This window comes from Lepidochelys olivacea (assembly GCF_965140295.1).
Source record: "Lepidochelys olivacea isolate rLepOli2 genome assembly, chromosome: 8".
Classification (NCBI taxonomy): Eukaryota; Metazoa; Chordata; order Testudines; family Cheloniidae; genus Lepidochelys; species Lepidochelys olivacea.
Genome location: NC_140418.1, coordinates 82,737,652 through 82,762,583, shown reverse-complemented (window position 1 = coordinate 82,762,583; position 24,932 = coordinate 82,737,652). Strand labels below are relative to the sequence as shown.

The window sequence follows — 24,932 nt, the reverse complement described above, 5'->3', positions numbered from 1 at the left end:
TGCAGCTGTCCAACTATTCAATCATTTGGGAGAGTACATCTATGGCATATTGCTAAAGCATTAAGATGAACTACAATCGTCAGTGCAGGAACAGTCAGTGTCAGCATCCACAGATGCCACAATGTCCTCGGCTGCATATTTCCTGTCACTGCTCCTATGCCAGTCAGACAGGCTCACAGCAGAATCTGTCAGAAGAGCAAAGCCACATTAACTAACATCAAGCAAATTAACACTTGAAAACATTTCAAGGCAATATTATTTTGATGGCTGCCAACTCTTTCACCAGACAAAGAATATGGGTCCAATCCTGCCTTCACCATTAACATCTGACTGACCTATTGACTTGGAGCAGGATTTTCATTCGTGGAGTAATTATTATAATACTTCCCTAAAACAAAATGAATTGCATTTCATGATGCACAAATATAGAAAGCAGGAGCTTGTAAAAGTGCTGGATGTGACCGCCCTTTAAATAAGAGCACTCTGTAGAAAAGCACATTAGCCATCTCTTTTCATATTATCACTGCCTGTGAGGCTGGAGTGGGTGGGTGGATATTTCATCTCTCTGTTTAAGTTCATTCTGAAAGATAAGCCCTTTGGAGAATTTTCAGAGGTTCATAAACTTCTAATTAAAGTTTTCCATATATTCTCAAAACTGGCAGAGCAATGTCAGTTTCAGTATTAACCTTACCAGGTTGCTTTATCAACAGCAGCTTTAATATATCATAAACCCCTACTGCTGAAATAATCGAAATGGAATAATATTCATCCTCCCAATAAATATTCTGAGCTGGTTGGAGGTTTAACATTGCATATGGAAGAATATTAGAACCCACATTTAGATTGTTTGCCTAAGTAGAATGTGCCAACCTTTCATAATTTTATCTCTAGTTGTTTTGTCAGACATATGAGCAATATATTTACAACATGCTATATTATATACCAAGAGAAAACCCAGAACTGTTTGTATGGGTTTTGGCTGTATCAGTCATTCATACTCAATGAATGAAATGTTAATGCACTATTTGGTGGAATTACACTTCTCTGACCAACTTGACACACAGGTTTTGTATAATAAACTATAAAACATATTATCCCAGCATGATGCTTGAGCTGTTTGTTATTAAAGATTTAATATTTTAAAGCTAGAAAATGAGAAACCCTAAAGTGTCTGGTTTTGATTTGCTTTTGCTTAGCTTTTTCTCATGCCTTGGTCTTCTAAATTGTTGCATACTAAGGGCCCAATTGTGCGACCCTTAGCCCCATAAGTAGTCCTCTCTTCTGCGAACAGTCTCAGTGGCATCAATGGAACTGCGTACCTGAGCAACTATGATGCAAGTGAGTCAGAGGTTGTAGGATCAGGCCCATCAGGCAAACTTGCCTGAAGTATAAACTGCAGTATTTGGCCATAGATGTCTAGGGCAATAGGGGAAAATTTTCCCCTCAGTTCTGCACAGCAGTAACTTCCCTGATATTATGCTCACCCTACATGTGTGGGCCTCCCATTGCTGTCAGTGATGTGGGCTCCCACTTCGTGAGGAGCAGAGTATCAGAGCTGAGTTCTCCCTGTGTGGATCTGAGAGAAGAATTTTGCCCTCATATATAGGTGTTCATTTTATGAACCTGCTTCTCCTGCTACTCATCTGGTTCATCAAACAAAAACAACAAAAAAAGGACATCTCTTAAAGAGTTCCACTGTAATGCTGTTGATTCCCAGCCTGAGGAAAAGCAATCATGTTACTGAAGAACACCAGTGGCATCCTCTACCTTCCTCCTCCTCCTCAGGAAAATAATAATAATTAATAATATTAAAAAAACCCTTGATAAAAGAGCAAGAAGCAGAGGTGGTAGTGGGCTCTTTTGTCTGAGGTTCAATAAATGAACCAGAGAAACCAGCAGCTGCTGTGCAAGCATCAGTGACTACGATGACTGATTTGGCTGATTTTCTTCTTTTCATTTTGTGTGAGAATGAGACAAGTTTATTATAGTGTAGTATTCGGAAGCAGTGAGTGATCTAGGGTGATGACACTTCACAGATATGGAACATGGACACAAAAGAAAATCTGTGAAACACGGATATGACAAGATTTTAGAGATAGCTTGGCACTGAGGGTCTTTTCTTTTCTTAAAAGGATTCATCTAGTCACATCACATGGTGCTGTCCGTATGCTATTAGCTCACTGTGTTAGTTTTCTTATTGGTTGTGTGAGCTGGGATGCAGACTGAAGAGATATGTTTTGGTGAACTGCTTCGGCACATTGGGTATTCTAATAATATGAGCAAAGCATGATGATCTTCAGGAACATTGTTTAAAATCAGTCAGAGAACACTAGGTTCTTCTTCTGGTGTAAACTGAGTTCTATGGAGCTATGTCAGTTTACACCAACTGAGGCGCTGGCCCAGAAGTTTATCATGCAGAACAGAGCTGTACTGTTACAACAAATTGTGTTTACTTCTATGGTACATGTGAGTTGTGTGATCAATTCCTGTATATTTAAGGATTTGGAAGTAATGCACCAGAATAGAAGAAACTCTGTAGACATGAGGCCTGATTCTCCTCTCAAACTTGTGTGAATGCAGAGTATCTACTTTGTAGACAACGGAGTTGCACTAGTGTCAAGTTCATATAAGTGAAAACAGAATTAGGTCCATGCTTTTTAAAAATTTGATGTGTCTGAGAGTTAAATACCTTCAAAAAACAAGCTGTTTTCTGAAATAATCTGAATTTATTAATTTAGCAATATGTTTTTTGTTGATGCATTGCACATGGGCAGAGCATGGCAGCCTAATCACACTGTAGTCATGTCACATTACGTGACTGACTTTCAGTTTTTTTACTCATCTTGGTCTATATGAAATAGCAGATTGCAATGTGACTAAAAGGACTTTTTGTTGCTTATCACAACTCAGTGAAACATCTGGAAGGCATGACACATTTTTATTGGTCACTGCTGACCCTTTTACCATGGCTAAGATTTTTTTCAGACAATACCATCTGCCAAATAATCCACACTGGCTTCTAGCTACCCATGATTGTAATTGCTTATGTAAAATATTAATGGGGTTAGGAAATAACAGCTCTGAAAGCCAGGTGGGTAGTTGGGGGTCTGCGTGATGCTGTGCTATATCTTGACTAACTGATCTGACAGAGCTCCTCTGGTATGTGACAAAGAAAGTAAAACAAAACAAAACAAAACAAAAATCCTACCTTTTGGGAAACAGGAGAAGCCAACTTTAACCGAGGTTTTCTCAGTTGGAGTACAGCCTCTCATACACTGCAGTATCCTGTCAACAGAGTAACATGTAGATTCCTTTCCATCAATAACAGGATGTCCCTTCAGTTTCACATAGCGGCGTTGCAGTTTACACCCTAAGAGGAAAAAGAAAAATGTAGTTAAACCCTAAGGAATACAGAGGCTCTAATCTTTCCTTACAATAAGAAAAGTCCATATTTTCTCCTCAGGTTTTAAGTACAACTCCCTAGTGACCCATTTTCACAGCAGTAAAGGTGGCAAGAGCAGGACCATGGTTAGTGGGGAAAACTGATTTTTGAAAAGGGAGTTGTGTTTAAAAACTGATGGCACAGTATGGCCCAAATAGTCCACTCTTTTAGAAATAGCACCTCTTAGGACTGAAAGCTATTAAGAATAGGTACAGTGTAAGAATAGGGACTACTGAATTGCATTAGGAAAAATGGCAGTTGTTTGTGAGTAGATATGTTATGGCAGCGTTTAATGATGTCAAGACCAATTGTTGTATTGGATGATTTTTATAATGCTGCAATTATCAGCACTAAAAGGATAATTAACATTCACAGGATGCCATCTTGTTTCCTGACATGCTTATGGGTATGATCCAGCTGCCACTGAAATCAATAGAAAAAAGCCCATTTGACTCTATTGAGACTCTTTACAGGACCAAAGTAAATGAAAAATACTGCACTGTTGGAGGGAGAGTAGTATTATTATAAATACATGCAAGGAGACGCACTTATACAGAAAGAGTATTTCCCATTGTGCACCTCCCCCTCACCCACGCTTTCTATCAAGATTCTCCGATGGGGTAAGATGGAATTGAAGTCAATGGTGCTATGACAGTTTACCCAGCTGAAGATCTGGCCCAATGTACTAAAATTCTCTGTGTGCTGTTTATAACATATGTAGTTTGTTTGATTAAATTAAGTCTACAGAGAGCGAGCTGATTTAGTGCACACTCCTGCTCCGAAGCAAATCAGTGGTGAAACTTCCACTGACTTCAGTGGGAGCAAGACTGGGTCTGATTTTGCCAGTCATAGAGTAAGGAACTACTTAATATGAGTAAATGTGGCAGAATCAAGCCTCTAATAGTAAACTGAATGTGAGAAACAGATGTCTTTCACATGAACACAAAGTAGTCAACGCTTCAGATTCATTGGGAGAGTTCTAAATAACAATTAGTTATATAAACAGAAAATGAATGATAACAATGGTCCTTTTTATTAACAGGTAAATGTTTCTCTTTTATTTTTTGCATTTTTAGGGGGAAAATAAAATAAAAATGACATTTTCTCTAAGTAGAAATTGTGTTCAAATCTACTGACCTTCGGCGCAGGTTTCTTCTACCAATACCCATGAATGGACAAAAGCTGAGCAGCTGTGTGCCAGCCTATGATTGGGCATGAGTAGTTCATTTTGCTTTTGTCCATCATTATTTCCACAAATACCACAGGTCCTTCCTCTCATCCATGAAACAACAGTAACCTATAAACATAACACATTTTTGCTGTCGATGCCGATGTGTTGGCCCATTACAGTGCCAAGGTGTAAAAGAGAAGAAAGCAGTAATATAACAGATTCAGAAGTACCTTAAGTGTCGAGCCATCAAAAGTCACATTCGCCAGCCCTTGGTCTGGAGCTTCTACTACAACTGTTGTTTCATTTCTATAAATTTTAATGTTTTCTGTAAAAAGATACGACCGTTTATGACGTTCCTCTAATTTTGAAATGAAATGATCTAATCTCAGGGATAATGTAAATAATTATTAATTTACTATTTCCATCTGAATACATTTTTTGTGGAGAAGTAAGGTCAGAAATAAGAGTTTTTTCTTTTTATTTGCAAAATGCTTCTTCTCTAAATCTATATAGCTACCATTGACTTTTCTGTCTAGTCAACAGAGCTAGCCTGATTTACACCAGCTGAAGATCTGGTCCTAAATATCTAGCTTCCTCTAAGATGTTCATCATCATGGCATTGCACCTACATATAAACAAGTACCAACATATTCAAGCAGCTTTGAATGCAAAATGCTTCACATTTCAGTAAGAAGATTAATCCTTATGCTTTACAGTGGCAAGCACACAATACAAATCAATATAATAATGGGCCGGATTCACTTATTAGTGAAAATTAATGGTATGTCAGTTGAAGTCATGTATGTAAAACCAAAATAAGTCACAGGAGTATCAGGCCCATAGCTTTTCTTAGTATTGAATTATTTTTTACATCTAGAAGTCCTCAGTAAGCTTGTCAAATATTTTGGTCTAGATAATACTTAGTCCTGCCATGAGTGCAGGGGGCTAGACTAGATGACCTCTCGAGGACCCTTCCAATCCTACAATTCTATGATTCTATGTTCCTGTAAATATGTAATTTCTAAATAATTCCTGGAAAGGTGGGTAACACACTGTACCTCTTTTATTTTGATACACCTTGCTGCGTGTTAACACTGGTCCATCATTGTATGACACGAGGATAGAGGAAGACGCAGAAAGATAGAGTCTGATGCTTCTTGAAAGAAGAAAACAAACATGTTTAACTGTGGGAACATTGATGTAAATGACCAACACAGACACAGCCCCAACTTCAGCATCCAGATTTTGAATATGCCCCCAAAGTTCAACACCGCTTGGGCTTAGGGCTCTGGTTCAACACTTTCCTCAAAATGAGAAGCGCAAGGAGGTAGCTGTGTGGGGGCTGTTGATAAGCATTACCTGAGAAATTGAAGAGAGAGGCTGGAAGGCAGAAGAGGATTGCTGGTATTATGATTTAAAAAGTACCCAGCATTTTCCCCAATGCAATAAAATTTAAACGAACTGCCTAAAATTCTATACAGCGACTCAAGAATTATTACACTTACGATGAACTAATATTGATGTACACCTCCCTGGAGGAAGAGCGGGGATCGACTTTTCTCGTCATGACGATGAATTTGGGGTGAGCAGTGCAGTCTTGAGCTACCACGAGGTTGCAGTCTTTACTGAATGAACATCTGTACTTCACTTTGTCAAATGTTTTGAAGTTTTCTTCCTTCACTTCACATGTGGCTGAAAAATAACAATAAAAATAAATGGCAGATACAACTGTGCTGTCGAGATTGTCAGGGAGATTTTGAAAGCTGCCCAAGAGGCCTGAATGGTCAGTTCCCATTAAAATCAATGGGAATTGGACAGCCAAAACTCCTTGGCAGCGTTCAAGATCTCAGCCTAAGTATACATACTTAAGAAAGGCATGGCAGCAACATAAAATGATCAATCTATGTAGAATTATACTGCTGTGTATCCATCACTTATTTTGATAAGCAGCTGAAAACAAACCATCTAGTGATAGTCTAATTTTAAAGACACTGTTACTATCATATTCCTGAGAAGCTAAAAGCTGAACCCATGACAAAAACTAGTAGCATCTCTCCAAATTTTGCCACTGTTTGTAATAAGTATCATTAGAATTAGACAGACCCAGTCCCACTAAAAATCATGAAATCCCCCTTCTAAGGAAAATAAATAGGATTGGAAAACTCATGTCCCTGCCCTATATCCACCATGTCATCCCTCTTGTGGTGGGTATGACAGACTCTTGGAAGGGACAAAGAACAGGGCTTACAGTGCTTGTAGCCACTTGGGATCTCTGTGTGAAACCCATGCATTCCTAAGCATGTATATAGACCTGAACTCCCTACGCCCCTCTTCCAACAACTGCTGAGAAGGCATCGCCTATGGTTGGGGTAAGCGTAAAGGTAAGGGTTACCAAGTTTCCCCAGAAGAACACTGCTGGGAAAGACAAAGCCCAAAGCTGACGGGAGACAGAGTCACTGGAGGGGCCAAGTGTTAACTACTACAAATAATCATTGCTCATTTATCAGATACTAGAACAGTACTGAAGTAACATTTACATTGATCTTCTTTAGCTATCAGTGAAGATATTTCTGGAAGGAAATTCCAAGCAGTCACTTCTTGAGCCTGAGAAGCTGGAGCTGGGCTCACAGGCAATGCAAATGGAAGTGGGAAAGCCTCATAGTAAAGGGTTAGCTGAAAAAGAAGTAATGAAAATGCTTTAGGCTATGTTTAGTCATACAATTTGGTCAATCATACAGAAAAAAAGACCCCCCCTTGTTAAAAATTCCCTAAATATGTATTTGTATAACTGGAGTTATTACAGTCTTCCCAGGACACTGTAGGCACCCAAACCTAACATATACATTTTTATAAGCTCATTATCTTTTATTTTATTATCATTTGTTCATATTCTTGAGAGATTATCTTTGAATGATCATTTAAAGACATAGGGAATTAAGATGCACAGGTGATGTTTATGGTATTGTTAAGTGTCTTCCTTAAAACGAAAAACCAAACCAAAGAAACCACCACACCACAGGGTGACTGAGCAATAAGTTCCCTGTGCCTTATGCTGTCCCACTGCAACTAGGTACAGCAGACTAAAGAGCATGCGCTAGCTGCCAGTCTTAGAGAATGAAAGCTGGTTTGATGTGATTTTGGTTGAGCTCACATACCATAGTGAAAGACACATTAAATATACATAGATAAACAGGTTATACACCACTCCCTCCTTATCACATATGAAACCCCCCTGGAAAATTGAAGTACAAGGGTAGGTTAAGGACACACTTACTTCCTTATGGAAAGCCAAGCTGTTATTAATTTAAGCCAGACTCACTAGGGGACATTTTTCATAAAGATGCACAGGGATTTAGTGGACAAAGACCAATTAATCAGTTGGAGTCTGCAGACTACATCTGTGCAGGCTGCTGTGAAAACATAGCCCTTCTTGTTTGTTCAGAGGAGTGCTTCATTTGGGAATTCCAAGGTTTGATCCTGCAAATCCGTGAGTAATGGACTGCAAGAAGCCCTGGGCTGTAGGACTCCAGCACCAGGCAGCATATAGGTGCAAGTAAGGTTAAGCATTAGCCATAGTCTTCCTCAATGTATCCTTTGTAAGTCACATACACCATACTCCTGAGAGCCCAGGATAATAACAAGCAAAGTGTGTGGGCAGGATGGGCATATCTGAGGAGATATCAACTTTAGTGCCACCCTCTGCATAGAAATGAAGGATTTGGCTAAAGTCTTCCCCTTTGGGCATTACTCTGCAGGCTGGAGTGAGTTGGTTCTGTGCAGTTGGTGTCTCTTTCATTATGAAAGCATCAGGTTCCCAAGGACTTCCGGTCATGCTGATCACTTTTTTTATCTTGTGCTTTATGGCACACTACAGGATCAAGCCCTGTGTATTCAGGATCTATGGTAGCTTGTGTAGGAGGGAAGGGTCTGCATTTTTCCTTTCTCAGAATTAGCTTAGATGTATTACAAGTAGAAAGTATATTTGGAAAAACAAACAAACAAACAAAAGTCCCACATACCCCAGGAGCCTTTATGACTGTATTAATTGTCCGCGGTGAAGTTGCAACTGCTCTTAATACAACCTCCCGAGAAGGATTTTTCTGATACACTTCTGAGAAGCCCATCACGAGTGCTATTCCAGGAACAAATTCCATAGCTCTAGAGATAAACAAGATGTGACATACTCAGAACCTTCATAACACCAACCAACGTAACAAGAACAACACAACAAATAACTGCATACGTTATAGTTGTCCTCCTTATCCAGGATGGAAGTTTTGTCCAAGCTATCTTCACCTGTATGGCTGGATTCCTTGAAATTTGGCCTGTGGAAGCTCTTGCTTCAATTTTGTAGTCCCGGCATTCCTTGCCCCACCTGAACCTGGCCTTTATGAGGAACAGAAAAAGTCATTAGAATTTTGGAAATGAAATCATATCACAAAAAATCTGTCATCATATCAAAATACATGATCTTTTTATGCAACTTCAGTGAAGTCTTCAATGCTCCTAACTCATTCACTAAAATATACTTGTGGAGGAGTTATGGCTACATCTGGAGGAATATGGGGGTGAACGGTAAGTGTGTCAGGCAAGGCTGAATGTTCCCATTTGGAATGTTCGGAATCTTGCACTGAAACATGATCTAGAATTCTGCAGTGTGACATTTTGCTGAGATTCATTACATTTTGCAAATTCATCATCAATCTGTATATTTAAAAAAGACATGGTGTACTCTTCTAGAAATTTCACTTTTACAAAAATGTCTGGTTCTGCAAAGATAAACAATTTTCACTACTGACAATTCTGATGAAACTTTGAAACTGCAGCCACAAAATGCAGAAGTCTGGAGATCACTATACATGTACATAGCTCTGCAAATGAAGGCTTCCATGACTGGGGCACGTGGGCATTGCTGTACAGAGAGGCTTGAAAATAGAAACTGCAAACACAGTGCCCTAATTCCAATGCTTTCAGGCATCAACTCACCACCCAACATCACTTCAGCACCTATCTTATATGGAAAGAAGGAAACAAAATGTCCTTGAAGTGGCAAGGTGGGTGAGGTAAAATTTTGTATTGGACCAATTTCTGGTGTAAAAGACAAGCTTCTGAGCCACACAGAGCTTTTCTTCAACTCTGAGAAAGGTACTCTGAGCAGCATAGCCAAAGGCAAGATGGAACACCTTGTCTCTCTAATATCCTTGGACCAACATGACAGCTATGCATCATACAATACTTGAAGTGGCAGTCATCTGAAATGCACATATAAAGAAAGGAATGAGCCAGATCCTCAGTTGGTGTAAATTGGTACTTGAGCTGGTCAAACATTTTCAGATTTTCAAAATTTAGCTACAAATATTTTGCAAACAAATTTTGAAAATTTTCACAAATTTATTTTCCTGTTTTTCAGAAGGCTTATAAAGAGAGGTTGACTTTTTTTCAAAAATTCAAAATTTGTGAAAAATGCCAGGAAAATTTGTTTTCCTTGTTTGACCATCTCTAATCAGCATACCCATCTGGTTATTTGATAGCCTCAGGCCTTTTAAAGCTCTAACTTGGTTGAGCCAGTTCTATCTTTACCTGTGCTTTGAGAGGCAATACTACAGAATCAGCACATGCTTTCCAGTTAGTTTCAGCAAGCTGAACCACAACCACTTGCATATCGACTTTGGCAGCAGCAGAGTTAATATATGCTGTGGCTTGGTAACCTTGATTTTTGTTGTCACTCCTAACTGCCCGAGCCACAATGGTGAGTCCAGGTGGAAGTACATCTCCCAGGAAATTGGGCTGAAAAACAAAACAAAAGTGGCCATGCTTAACTGCACATGTATAGTCAATGGTGAACATTGGATTCATTTAGTACTGCACTGATTCCAGTACAGCAGTAGAGAGCCTGGTCTGGTTGAGAATGAACATAGTTCCCGATTCTTATTGTTAATTCAGTGTAATTTTGGTGGGTTATTCTCCTTTTTTATCTCAGTAGAATAAAGAATTTTAAAAGATGCAGTTGTCTTGACACAAGATCCACGCCTCACTTAAGACATATCAATGGACTTATTAAGATCTTGTGTATTATTTTTAATATTTAATAGATTTCTAGAACACTTATTGGATATTATTACCACAGCAATATATTCATTCAGAAGCAACTCCTTTGAGACATAATGAGAGTTGTGAGTTCCTTATTAATTGGAGTATTCACACAATATTATGAATCCTTTGGATATTTCACTATGTAGTTGCGTCAGGCTGGTATGCTATTATTAAGATACATTTACTTGGAATGGATTCAGAATACCACACTACGGATAGTGAACGTTAGTGAGCTAACCAGTGCTTAAGGAAATATTTGTATCTCCCTAAAAGTAATGGATCCGTTTTACGAGCACATGGCCAGATTTTGTCTCTGTTACACTGGATGTACACTGATGACTTCTGTGGCTCTACTCCAGACAGCAAGACTAGGATTTAACATTTAAATGTACAGGTGGGTTTTTTCATAGTTCTCACTGAATATGTAAATTATATAGGACACATGCCTAAGTTGTGTTTTTCAGTAGAGCTGGTTGAAAATTTTCTGTCAAAACACTTTGTGATGGAAAATACCCTATCAATGACATGGCAATTTTCCCCACAAATTTCAATTTTGGAGTTTCCATTAAAAAATTGAAAATCTTTCCATTTCTAGCCACCCAAAAATGAAACTTTTCTTTGAACGTTTTTGACTCCTGAAGACTCCAAAAAAAATATTGAAACATTTAATCAAGAAAGGAACTTTTAACATCGTTGGTCACAATTTTTCACAGGAAAGAAATCATTTCTGGTTTCAAAAAAGATCTCCCTGTCGGGCATTTTCTGGGGAGTTAACGACTCATTGGGGTTAATGGCTGGAGGCAGAGGCAAGGTCAACAACTCCTCTTACGCGGTCTAGTTCCTAGGCAAAGAGAAAATTTCACCTCGTGTGCAAAGCTAGAATCGCTGCTGCTGCTGCTGCTGCTGCTGTTTCTGCTGCTGCTGTCTCTGGAGCTGCTGCTGCTGCTGCCTGACGGAGGGGAAGATGAAGATGAAGATGAAGATGAAGATGAAGATGATGATGATGATGAGCTGCTTGACGACACCTGACCTGGAGTCTGGAAAAGAGAAATAGGTAAAAGACGGTGGGACAAGTATCTGGCCAAACCCAGCTCTTATCCTGAAAACTCCCTCTCCTAACTGGAAGCTCTTGCGGCAGTAATCAGCTACTACGTCACACGGAGGCACCGAAGCCGTGTAACGGATCATTATAAAACTAGAGCCGGTTAAAAGTGTTTTATTTGTACAAATAAGAGCAGGATTTTTTCATTACAAATTTCACAGAACAATTTTCCTATTTTGTGACCAGCCCTAATAACAAGAAGTTTACAGGAAGAGTCCATAAAGCCGTCACATTATCCTCCTCGTTTCAGGGCCTCCTTAGAACTCACCTCAGCTGTGATGCACACAGAATCTGCCTGCTGGTAACGTCTAGGCAGGTGGCAAGCTCTTATTACGGTTGTTGATTGTCTAAGAATTCTGCACATAGCTCATCCATGCTAAAATATCGTATTATTTTGTTATCCCTAGTTGTAGGGATAATTCTTCAGTGGTCACATTAGTAAAGTGACATACCATATATTGTTTTTCCTTTGCTTATTTTGAGTGCATGTCTCTCCTACACATCTCTCTATTTATAAAGATCCTCTTCTAGACTATCTTTCTCCTCACTGCGTAGAAACAACATGCACCAAAGTGCCTCCTTCTTTTGTATGTTCCTTGTAAGGGTATCCAGGATGATGATAAATAAGAAAGGGCTCAGTGCTGATCCCTGATGCACTCCCACCTTTACCGATAGTTCTTCTCTTTCACCACTACAAAGTTCTGGCTGTTGATGTTGCACCTACATATATGGCTTGAACAAGCTGCTCACAAAGTTCTGCATCATTTTCTCCCTCATACACCTCCAGGTGACTTTCCTGGGAACTTGGGCAAAGATCAATGAACACTATGTGAATATTTTCCCTCTTCTCTCTGAATTTTTCTCACTTGCTGTGTCAGTGCAAAATCAGCATCTATTGTCAATCTTCCTCTCAAGATAATAGTATTCAACAAAAATGATTAGGGGGCTGGAGCACATGACTTATGAGGAGAGGCTGAGGGAACTGGGATTGTTTAGTCTACGGAAGAGAAGAATGAGGGGGGATTTGATAGCTGCTTTCAACTACCTGAAAGGGGGTTCCAAAGAGGATGGCTCTAGACTGTTCTCAGTGGTAGCAGATGACAGAACAAGGAGTAATGGTCTCAAGTTGCAGTGGGGGAGATTTAGGTTGGATATTAGGAAAAACTTTTTCACTATGAGTTACCTAGGGAGGTGGTGGAATCTCCTTCCCTAGAAGTTTTTAAGGTCAGGCTTGACAAAGCCCTGGCTGGGATGATTTAGTTGGGGATCGGTCCTGCTTTGAGCAGGGGGTTGGACTAGATGACCTTCTGAGGTCCCTTCCAACCCTGAGATTCTATGATTCTATGATTCCTAGCATGGAGCCATATGCGTTTGCTCTAATACCTGCTTCACTTCTCAGTGTAATGATCATTAAAGAGAACACTTAAATATTGGACCTACCGAATGGGACTTGAAGACGAGTCGGTACATTTCTGGAATGTGCTTTTCCTGCAAAATTCCAAAACAAATTATTGCCGGCAATGATACAACAACCGCCACACCACAGTCACCTGGGATACATTAAAAATGGTTACCCAGTCTGCAGAGGAGTCATAGCTGCTGCGACTGGCATATTTAGACTTCGCATGTTTCTTCTCCTCTTTTGGATACGGCTCCTTGGAACGCTTCTTGGCATCATAGCGAGTTTTATCAGCACTTTCGCTGCTGCTGCTGCTGCTGCTGCTGCTGCTGCTGGGTCCGCCGGAGGTGGCTTCACTGCTGCTGCTGCTGCTGCTGCTGCTGCTGGGTCCGCCGGAGGTGGCTTCACTGCTGCTGCTGCTGCTGCTGCTGCTGCTGCTGCTGCTGCTTTTCCCAAATGGAGATAACGTCTTCCCTTTGGTTTTAGAACGCCCTTTGCTGCGGGGCCCTTTCTGCTCATATCCTTGATGCCCCTTCTGCTGTTTCTTGCTTGATGGGCCCAATGAAGAGTCAAAGGAAGCTGCATCCTTCTTCTTCAGATTTATCTTTGTGGCCTTAGGCTGAGCATCGCTGCTGGCTGAGCTGGAGCTACTGTTGCTGCTGGAGGAGCTGGAGGAGCTGGAGCTGCTGGAGCTGGATGACGATTTTCTGTCTTTTCGGATTCGGAGTGATTTTCCCTAGTCGAAGACAGGAGCAGAGAAAGAAAATTATTATTCTGTTCGCTGGCGGAAGTTTTTAAGTAAAATGCTCTGCTGAGAGAAAGAAGTCTTTCTGCTGTCCTCCACAAAGCAAGGTCGAGTCCCCCAATAGAGACTTCATCTCTGTTTATAATATATTTTAGTGATGTCCACACGGGATGGTTCTCTAAACCAGCACATTTAGACGAGAATGTGTAGAAGGTATGGCGGATAGAATTACGCATGACTGAAGTTAATACGGTATGATGTTATTTCCTACACTATCTAAAGTACTAAGTTTGCCTTGTTATTGTCACTTTATTTGCTATTAAGAGTTTACCAAGTATGTGTATATTGTCCCCTGCAAGTCTAGAAGTGTATATATTATATAAGTACCTGGGTCTGGACTGTGGGATCATCAAGGATTTTCTTCATTTTTTGAATTGCCTCTTTGCCGGAAGCTAGTTCAGTTTCTGGGTCTTCAAATGTTACCAAACGCACCATTTTTGCAGCAGCCTGAGCACCTGCTTGAATTGTTACTTGTATTTTCTCAATTGATGACTCTGTATGGACTGACATGACATGGCAACTATTATCACTGTTACTGGTTATTGTTATTAATAGCAGGAGAGGATTACAATAGCCCAGAATGTGCCAATTTCGGCTTTTATATTGTATGTGGGAGATAAAGCAACATTTTTTTGCAGGTCTATTTGCATTTGGTGAAAATGGCTATTTTTGGTATTTAGTAACTTTGATAGTGTGTCATGCAAATTGAACTTACATACATTTTTCAGTGTTGAGCATGACACTAGATTCATTTCAAGTAAATAAAAAATTGCAGATAATCCAGTCAGCACATCCAGATCACTGGAATAAATTGCTTTTTTGACCAGAGTTTATTGGCGGTGCCTTACTTGGCAACAGCTGTGATAAGAGAATTACACATTTGTTGCCATATGGGTCTTGACAAATTAACATGAATTTCTGTGTTTATATATTAATTAATTAGATATTGAGCTTGCCGCTGGACATTTAAAGGATTGTCCAGAGTTCATGCCACTAGCCTGGGACTTGGGAAATCTTTGTTCAATATCTTCCTCTGCTTCAGATTTCATGTATGACCATGGGCTAGTCATTTAGTCTCTCTGGGATGTTGTGATGATAAATATATTAAATATTGTAAGGTGCTGAGATACTAAGGTAATAGGGGTCATGAAAGTGCCTCAGATAGAAAGACAAATATTTATTAGTTTCTCTCAAGACAATAGTATTTACCTGGTTTGCAGGTAAGTTTAAAAGCATTCTCCCCAACCAGATAATAGAGAGGAGCCTTTCTGATAAATGCAGCATTCACACTTTTTATTTCTGCGCAAAATTCAACTCCAAATGTACTTGCATTGAAGCACATGGAACGAACAGATGATACTTTCTGTTGGGATGATTGTCCAGCTGAGTAGATGCTTCCTGTTGAAATGATTTCTGAAGACAGTCTACCCTATTGTGTAATAAACACATGTCAATGTTAGATTCTCTGATGCTGATAATAAAAAATATAAACAAATTGTTAAATCTCCTGTTTTAAGAATAGATTCCTGTATGTTTTATAAGGTGATTAATCGATTTGCTTGAGATTCTGGTGGTCTGATATGGAATGACCCTGTTGTCAGCTGGTCAAATTGGCCATGTCATATCATGGTCAAGTAGGCCATGTTATCTCATGTTTAGGGTACCTAGTTAGAATAGAAGGGTTTAAGACTGGAAAATGGAGTTCCACCTAAATGTGCTAATTATTTTATTTTGCTTTGTTTGCTCAGTGAGTCAAGCTGTGTTCACTGAATCCCAGTATCTCGGTAACCCTATAATGACTGTAGAAATGCTAGACAAAAAGAAATGTATAGTATGGAATTCTGTCCTACCATAAACATTGAGCCAAATTGTGGAGCCCTTACTCAAGTCAATGGGGCTTTTGCCTTCATAAGGGCCTAGTAAGGACTACAAGTTTCATCAGCTAAGAAAGCCACAAAGATCTCCTAGATGGCCAAAGTGGATGCTTCCCCTAAGCATTCCATACATGGCAATCAATGGTTCCAAAGGACCCACTGAATTACAGTTAAGAGGTTGGAACTAAATCTGTGCAATGAGATTTATGGTTTCCCTGAGCAATGAAACTAACACCTAAAGAGAGAGAACTATGAGTTTCCACCAGCCAGGTACACAGTGCCTCTTTAAATGTAGTAAAAGGGTTACAACCAATTTTACTTTTTCAGAAATGAGTAAATACTTCACATTTTTGTGGACTACCTGACAAGATTCCTCAGTCATCAGAGGCATACTCTAAAAATAGAGCTTTTAATGGTAACTCTTTCTTTTGTAGGTAAATTCCGACTATGCTGCAAATTGTTCAAGTTAGGGTCATCATTTAGTTACGGTTTATTTAGCGGCAGTTCAACAGTCAGGGCCAGATTCTGTGCTGCAGCTCTCCACAGACTCAGCAGAGAGGCACAGACTAGGAGGATTCAACTTGTTTTAGTGCCACAGGGGCTGCTCTATCTTATATACTCCTGGGGGAATTCTGCGCCACTGCATGCATGCATAACTAATGAGTCATGCATATTTTTAATTTTTTTGCGCTTAAAAAAGCTTCGGCTGAAAAGTTGCTGCAGTTCTGCCTTTTGTCCACCAGAGAGTGCTGTGGCGATAGAACACAACAGTAACTCCCAGAAAAAAATAACTTCTGCAGTTCTGCCTTTTTCCCACCAGAGTGTGCTGTGGCGATAGAAAACAGCAGCAGCTCCCAGCCAGCTAGGGAAGAGAAAGAGCCTGTAGAGCCTTCTTCATAGAGGGCCAAGTCAGGAGACAGGGGCTATGAGGAGACAGACAGTATGGGCGCTGGTGGGGTCAGACAGGGGATCATAAGGGCTAGTGGGGAAGGATCGACTGGGGCGGGGGCTGAATGGGAATGGAGGCACATGGCCACAGAGGAAAGGGAGGTGCAGAGCCACATGGTGATGGGGAAGGGGGTGCAGAGCTACATAGGTTCATAGGGTGTCTGAGTGGGGGCACAGAGACACATGGGGACGGGATGGGGGTGAAGAGCCACGTGGAGATGGGGAGAGTGGGTATCTGAGTGGAAGTGGGGGGACACATGTGCCTGAATGAATGGGAGAGGTTAGGGGTCAACCAGGATGTATATGGGGGAAGATCCCTAACAGTCCCTCTCCCCTCCCCTCCAAAAAAAACCCCTGTTCCATACTTTTCCCACCCATACCCAACAACCCTCTAAGTTCACACCCAAGCAATTATTTTATCTCAGCAATTATTTTCCTCTCACTCAGATCCTCCGTTACCCCTGGCTCCTTCCAGCCTTTGCACTGCTTCTGAGGGGTGCAGGAAATATGGTTCTGTATTGTAGTTTAAATGAATTAATACTCAGAGTAATAATACAGACGCTCCCTAGGTTACAAAAGAGCCGACTTACACAAATTTGCACTTACAGAAAAAGCTCCATAAGCCAGAAATAGGATTTTCGAGTCGCGGAAATTTTTGTGTAACGTACGGGTGTACGTTTCTGACTTATGCAAAATTCGAGTTACACAAGGCTTTCCAGAACGGAATGATTGCGTAAGCTGGGGAGTGTCTGTATGCGTAGTAAGTAATCTCTTTGTCAAAAAACATTTTCTGAATCTTTTGCTGTTGTCTGTTATAGAAATACTTGCTAAAGGTATTTTGAAATAAATGACCAAAAATAATTGAAACTGGTGTGATTATACTGTGTTATTTTGACAAATAAAATATGCAGAATTTTAAAATATCCGGTGCAGAATTTTTTATTTTTTGGTGCAGAATTCCCCCAGAAGTACTTATAGCAGCCTCCCTATGATTGCCTATAGGCTTTTTCACAGCAAAGCACTATGGCCACTCTCCTTTGGATCCCCATCCCACCCAGGAGCCAATTGCCAACATACCCCTCTGGCAGAGGCTGTGAGGGGTTCAGTACAGTGCTGTGTACACCATCCTGTGTTGCTCTTACACTGGAGAAATTCTCCTTAGGGCCATTGTGCCTCCTATACGTTACTAGAGCATCACGAAGACACTGGAATAGGAAGCCCTTACTGAAAACTGTGTCCCCAAAATGGAATTATATTCAGTCATTTGACTTGTCACAAAAACAGACAGTCATCCTGAATCAGAAATGCCCCATTCCTCAACATCATATTTCATTTCTACCTGTTGAATAATCCAGCCATTGCCTCGTGGAACATTTTGTGACCCCCCTGCTAATTTACAGGAAGGCTACATGAGAGTTATAATGCATTTAAAGGGTTGTGGGCCTTTCCCATAGGAAATGCTAAAATTAATTATTCAACAAAATGCTATAGTTTCTAAAAACAATTATTTTAGCCTGACACTGTGATTAAATTCCAGATTTCTTTACTATTGGGTTATTTTTGCCTCAATGTTGTACTTGATTCATTTTGAAAAAAATAACACCAGTCAGAAACCATTAATACAAAATTCACTTCTGGATAAAGGAGATAATCTTACATTGATCAAAAAAACAAAAGGAGTGTTCAAAATCCAATATGTGTTACCCTTATTTTATCACTCTCGCCTGATGCGGAACCTGAATCGAAGGACAGCTTCATTATGTCAGGCACTGCCTCAGGTAGAAGAACCGGCGTCATCTTAGTGGCAGCTAAGTCTTCAAGATTTCGTGTAACAGCATATGTCTTAGACCTGAAGAATAAACATGAAGGGGAATGTTGTATCAATAAGCACTTCTGAGGAAAAAATCTGAATTACATCTTGTGGCATGTACTTAGCAATAAACATCCTACCTTGCAAATTACTTCACAGATATTTACAGCAGTCATCCTGCTAGTGAGATTGTCAAGCTCTATAAAGGCTGCAGAGAAATGTAGACCAACATTTTCAAAGTTGGGTGCAAACATTTAGGCCCCTTTGTTCATACTTAGGCTCTTAAATATGTGGCTTGATTTTCAGAGGTGCTGCACACCTGCCTGCACCAATCATTGAAAGCAGTGGGATCTGTGCATGTAAGCACATTGGAAAATGGGGCCACTTAGTTTGGTGCCTAGCTATGGATTTAATTGCTTAGCTTTTGGCTCCCATGTTTGGAAATTATGGTCTTCTTTTTAATTTTCAAAATTTTACATAGCCTAGAAAAGACACACTTGGGATACTTGTTACTAAATGGTTACTTCATTCTCTCTTTTTTATCATTAAAATAATAAACACCAGGGAAAGTATGCCATGAAATGTAAATTCTTGTGTGACATATATTAACAATGCCGTTGAAAAGAGGCACCAAGAGTCACCTGAATAAGACATCCGCAACTTGCTGCAACTGCATTATTGCTAGAATCACTGCTTTCCCCAGATCATCAGAACTTTATTTACATAGTAATATTCGGTACAGAGGTTCCTAAGATGTGGTCTATGGACTGCTGGTGGTCCATGGGCACTTGGATCTGGTACTAGTAACGTGGGATGAGATTCTGTATTGCACCTTTCAGAGGCTCAGAATGAGAGGGGGGCTGAGGTGGCTTTAAGCCACCTTTGTGCCTTCCCAATCCTGTGCTGCTCCATGACCGGGAGAATCCTCCTCCACCCAGATGTGGGGCTTTTAAAGTCTCTTTACACCTCTCCAGCCCTTTTACTTGGTGTAAGGGGGCTCACACAGAGATGAGGATCTTACCTCTGGTGCTTGCTCTTTATTTCTAGCTGTTTAATAACATTAAAATACAACTAAAAATACCTTATGTATGCTCCTAACGTTTCTTTTTCATGTCAGCAATAGCTGTAGCTACCACAGGGTTGTTATGGGATTGTGAATGAGAGGAGGTGGCCTGCCTGACTGCAAATGGAGAGATGGCCTATGAGATGATCTCTATTATAATGAGGTCCACACTGTGTGAAAGTCTGAGAGCTCTCAATCTCCCCTATTTGAAAGGTGAATTTGTATTCATTTGATGGTGCTCTCTTCCTCTTGAAGACTCTTGCCATGCTGCTGTGCACTGTAAAGCACACAATTGCACTTCATGTGGAACACCTCAATAAAACATGTGTCACCCAGGGGGGCTTTGTTTGCTTTTCCTGCTCTTCAGTTTTAGATAAGGACATGACAGCAATGCTCCATGCCGAGAGTGAGTAGAACCTTGAAGAGTGGAATCTGAAGTGAAATATTCTTCCTAACAAGCGGAGTGGATAAAAGAAAATACAAATCAACATGCAATTCAGATGGCTCATCTGGATAAGGGGGACAAAAGAAAAAGCAAGTGGCTTTTATTTCAGTCCCATTCAATAATTTAAATGACCACTGAACAGCAGGCTGGGTCTCCAGGCACAACGCTCTCCTATTCCTTTTTTTTTTTTTTAAGTATTATTTTTTTATGCCAATAGTCTACTCCTGCCACCTAATGAAAGCGGCAGATCAATTCCTCCCTGTTGTGCTCAGAGAGCTGACAATGCAGCTGCATCAGAGGTGACACGTGTCAATGTCTGCAGAATCACACAGCACAGTAAAAACAGGCTGCAAGAGCCAGCTCTGGCTCTTTAACAAGAAAAAAACCAGTTACAAAGAGGGCCTACAGCTAGGGTATGAAAGAATCTGTTCTCTGTGATCCTCACACAAGGGAGAAAATAAAAGGGAGATTTTTCCAATATATGTATTAGTGTATTCTTGGATAAGAGAAGAAGCTGTTCATTTATCTGTGATATAATAGCAGCCAAATTCAATATGTGTGTGGGCGGGGGGCTGGGGCGCAATTCTGTTGAAGTGGGCCCGTTTATGTCAGCAGCGAGTGTTGTCCTAAGTACTTAGCATAGGGGGAAAAAAGAGCTATATATAAATACGTTTCATTATTAAAAAAAGTCTTTATTAATTTTAAAACAAGGTTATGACACTACCTATAAGAACTACAAAAATGATACGCAAGTAACAAACCTATGGCCAAATTCTGATCTCATGTGCACCAGTGAAAAGCCAAAGTACCTCAGCTGAAATCCACAGAATTACTCCTCATTAATACCAGGAAAAATTAATTCAGAATCTGGCACAAGAATGTTACAAAAATAAAGTCTTGAACAGGTATGGCACTTCCCTCCCACACGCGCACACCACATCTCCCAAGCAATGTCTTGCACCACACATTGGCATACTTGTGTGCTCCTTTCTAGGAGAGTGAAATTATCCCATGTCACATAAACTTCTGCAATTCTGTCATTAATCTTATTTATAAGAGGCTCCTGTGAAGCAATGTCTGCCAGGCCAACATACAATTTTTTAAAAACTGGGACACAGCATTATTCAAGTGAATGTATATATTTCAATAGCTTGTCATTATGAATATGAGATACATTTTCAAAGTGTGTAGTGCATTCTCTGGCATCTCTCCATATATATACTTTAAGCACAAGGCTCTGATTTCCCCCAAAGCTTATTTACATTTCTTCCTGTAAATGTTACAGGAAAAAATATGTTTTTAAGTGGCCATTTGCTGGCAAGCTGAATATAATACCAATAAATATGCAAAGCCCAATAAGTGTGTGAAAAAGGTTTTAAAAATACCTAGGATTTGTATTATTTCTCAAATTCAGTTTAATTTTGATTGGATTGGATTGAAGCAATGCTTTGTATTTTTCATGTAGTATTATTAATGGGTAGTTGTGATATGTGTTGAAAAGGGAGTCTGAGTCCTAAATTTACCGTCTTGTCTTGGGGCTTCAGTGTCTTTATCATCAACACTTTAAACCAATTCTTCAGAAGTCAGTGATTTCTCATCTGGGTTTTTATTTGCTGCTGGAGTCTCATGCATCTCACAATTCTCACAGATATAATGTACCAGCCTTGATAATATTGAACCAGATTTTCCTCACAGTTACATCCGCACGGAAGTCTGGTTGCTCTCAAAGCATGGGTGCCAGGAGATAGTAATGCTAGCTTCCCCATGCAGCCAATTATCTTGTCACTATCTGTAATGTCACAGTAAGGTCTCAGTGCAGGTTGGTTGGACTAAGTGACCTTTTAAGGTCTCTTTCAGCCCTGTGTTTCTATGATTCCTAGTTAGCTCACTACTGTGAAGTCCATAAAGGATGAGTCAAAGTGCCATATTGTAAAATATAGTTTAATTATGAAGGCCGCTCAAAAATGGTCTAAAGAGCAAACGCTTCCAACTTCTCAGCTTCCCCTTTAGAACCATTCCCAGTGGTTTCTTTAACAGAGGCTACAAAGCTAACTAGGTAAACAGTGTCAGAACATTTCCAAAATATTGAATCCAATAGATTTCTTATAACTTGACAGGAAGCATTGAATTATTCAAAATATCATGCAAAACAAATACATATTAAATTAAGGTTTCCTGCTAATTCTCCATATATTGGCTTAATATTTATCCTCTTACCTTTAAGATTTTACTTGTTTCAGAAGTACTTTGGTGACATGGTTCAATGTTCTGTTCTCTAATCATTCCCCTTATGTGCACATTGTTTCATTCTGAGTGCATATGCCATTACTCACTTGTTTTGTAGCATAGTTTTGAAATGCTTTTATAAGCATAAGAAAAACTGATGGTGGTAAAACTTTGCTCATCTTTGCTAGAGTCTATACCATTAATTTAAATGTTTGATTAGGCATTATCTAATTATTTCTATCTAAGATTATTTCAGGTGACATATAAATTACTGTGCTGTGATACTTAGAGGTGAGCAAGGGGAAGTGGTTTGAATAGGAATTCTAATCCCACAGTCCTAATGCTGGCTCACTTTCTGACCTGGCTCACATTTCTGTGTCTCAGTTTCCTTTTCTGACAGACAGGGAAAATAACTTTTACTTGTTTTGCAGGAGTGTTGTATGTTAGTTAAAGTTTGTATAACAATTTGAAGCTCCAGGTAAATGTTTAGCATTATTATTAATATTCATTATTATTATTTATTTCTTTAATATTCCCTTTAACCTGTCCCACACTGGGACCTACTGAGCGTGTTTGGCATAAATATCCCTTTCTAGCTGAATTCAGGAACAGACATGTGGTCCATGCAAGAGACTGAACAAATAACTTTGGGCCATGGCTCCTTTGAAGCTCTTGCACAGATAACTGATGATCTGTCAACTGTGGAAGAACTCACCCCTCTGTTTAGGCACCTGGAGTGCTTCCTGAGCATGTTCACTGGAACCCCCAAAATCATTGTGGGGAACCTGGTTATGATCACTCTTGATGGAGTGAAAGATTCATCCTTGGAGGAGGGTGTAATACAGAATGCCTAAGAAGAAAGTTTGTGATCATAACAGGGAGAGGGGACTTTTAAGGGCAAATAATGATCAGCCTCCATGGCTGCTAAACTGAAGAGGCCTGCAGAGCTTCCAGGAGCCAGCAGCCATGAATGCTAACTTCAGGGGGGTCAAACACTGAATTCTTTTGTCGCTGCCATATTCCTAGAACAGAAACTTGTTAACATTTCTGGGCATTGTAGATTTCTGTTGGTGGTGGCACTTTTTCCTTTGTGATGAATTTTCAGCCTGGCTTTCTGTGTTTTTTGAATGTGAACATTTTCCTAAGCTTTGGTCTGCTGCTTTGATTCCTTGGACACACTCTTTTTTTATTCCCTGCCTCTCTTTGTATTTCTATCTGTTTTTGCCTCTTTGGCATCGGGCTACAATAGTTTTCCAGAGTGTTTTGCAGTTGCATGCAATGGTAGTAAATCAAGTAGACCTATGAGGCAAGAAGATCAAATGCCCACCACAGGAAAACCAGATTAAAACACAAGAAATGCCAAATGCTGGACAATTTTAAAACACTGAATGTGTGTGTGTGTGTATGTGTGATTAGCAATGTGTTCCAATTATAATCAATGGGATTTATTCTGCTTAAACCTAACCTTATATTGTGTAGTTATTTGAGAGAAAAATGATGAAATGAATGTTATAAACAGCTTGGGCCTAAAGGTGGTTTAAAAGAGAAAAGCAAGTGAAGACCACTGGAGAGAAGTGGCATTTATTTAAGCATAATTTTTGATTCAAGGCATTTATTCTATAATAAGTAAGTAATGCCGGAGAGTGCCAGTCAGCCAAATTATTTGCATGGGGTGATTCCTAAAAAGGAAATGCATTTTATTTTCAAAAGATTCCTTTCTGCATTACTACATAGGAAGATAATATAATATCACCAAACTGATATAACCTGATATGAGAAAGTTCAGAAATCCCAATCGTAAAACAGATGCAGCTTACCTTAGAGTAATGACATCAGTTTCCTGGCTGCATGGTGGGATTTCCAATTTGAAATTCTTATCCTTAATATTCACAGTAGCTGCAATGTTCATAGGGAGATTTACATTCACTTTAGCATGTGCCTCCAATCCAGCTTGGAACAGGTGTGTATTAGTTCCCATTACAAAGATCATGTCCTTGACCATGCTGAAAAATTAGAACAACATGGTGAAGTTGCATGCATACAGTAAAGAGTTAACAGATACTTACAACTGCCCTGTGCATTTGGAAATATGATCATTTTATTTTCTACTAAATTTTTACCTTAGGGTCAGCTTGGATCGCACTTTAATATTGGCATTAAGTAAGTCAGCCAGTTTGAAATCGGAACTTGGAGTTGGTGAAATCTGTGCTTGAACTATTGTAAAGAAAGAAAAGAACATGAATCCATGTAAAAAATACCTAGAAGTCCTGCATGCCACTTGCTTTTCAATTTGCCTTACCACTTCCTGCAACATTTGTGAAAGAAGCATGATACAAGCTTGTCTCCATTGGGAATCCAATACACGTAGGCACAATGCGACGGATTTCTGCAGACAACAAAGCTTTTGACCACTGGATCCCTACACCACTTTGAAGATGATTTATGAATCTTTTTATTGAGGGAATTTTTTCTTCTGGTCCATACATTGCCTGCAATTATAGATTTGCCCTGTTTAAATAAGTAGAACTTGAATAACATAGTACATGTCACAAAT

General features: G+C 39.7%; 1 protein-coding gene across 1 annotated transcript in view; it reads right to left on the bottom strand.

Annotated features, from left to right (window-relative positions):
- The window catches only part of LOC311524956 (vitellogenin-1-like), a gene marked incomplete at its 5' end in the record, with an annotated part of 44,374 nt that continues 19,442 nt past the window's right edge, over positions 1-24,932 (bottom strand). The window contains 19 exons of the mRNA XM_084636627.1: positions 1-185; positions 3,209-3,370; positions 4,580-4,739; positions 4,844-4,992; positions 5,672-5,769; positions 6,119-6,305; positions 7,151-7,286; positions 8,633-8,771; positions 8,857-8,999; positions 10,194-10,400; positions 11,570-11,743; positions 13,249-13,296; positions 13,383-13,943; positions 14,340-14,515; positions 15,222-15,441; positions 18,539-18,683; positions 24,196-24,381; positions 24,499-24,592; positions 24,678-24,867. Coding sequence (XP_084492753.1) covers positions 61-185; positions 3,209-3,370; positions 4,580-4,739; positions 4,844-4,992; positions 5,672-5,769; positions 6,119-6,305; positions 7,151-7,286; positions 8,633-8,771; positions 8,857-8,999; positions 10,194-10,400; positions 11,570-11,743; positions 13,249-13,296; positions 13,383-13,943; positions 14,340-14,515; positions 15,222-15,441; positions 18,539-18,683; positions 24,196-24,381; positions 24,499-24,592; positions 24,678-24,867 — 3,300 coding nt within the window. The 3' untranslated portion in view covers positions 1-60. The remainder of the gene's footprint in view (positions 186-3,208; positions 3,371-4,579; positions 4,740-4,843; positions 4,993-5,671; positions 5,770-6,118; positions 6,306-7,150; positions 7,287-8,632; positions 8,772-8,856; positions 9,000-10,193; positions 10,401-11,569; positions 11,744-13,248; positions 13,297-13,382; positions 13,944-14,339; positions 14,516-15,221; positions 15,442-18,538; positions 18,684-24,195; positions 24,382-24,498; positions 24,593-24,677; positions 24,868-24,932) is intronic.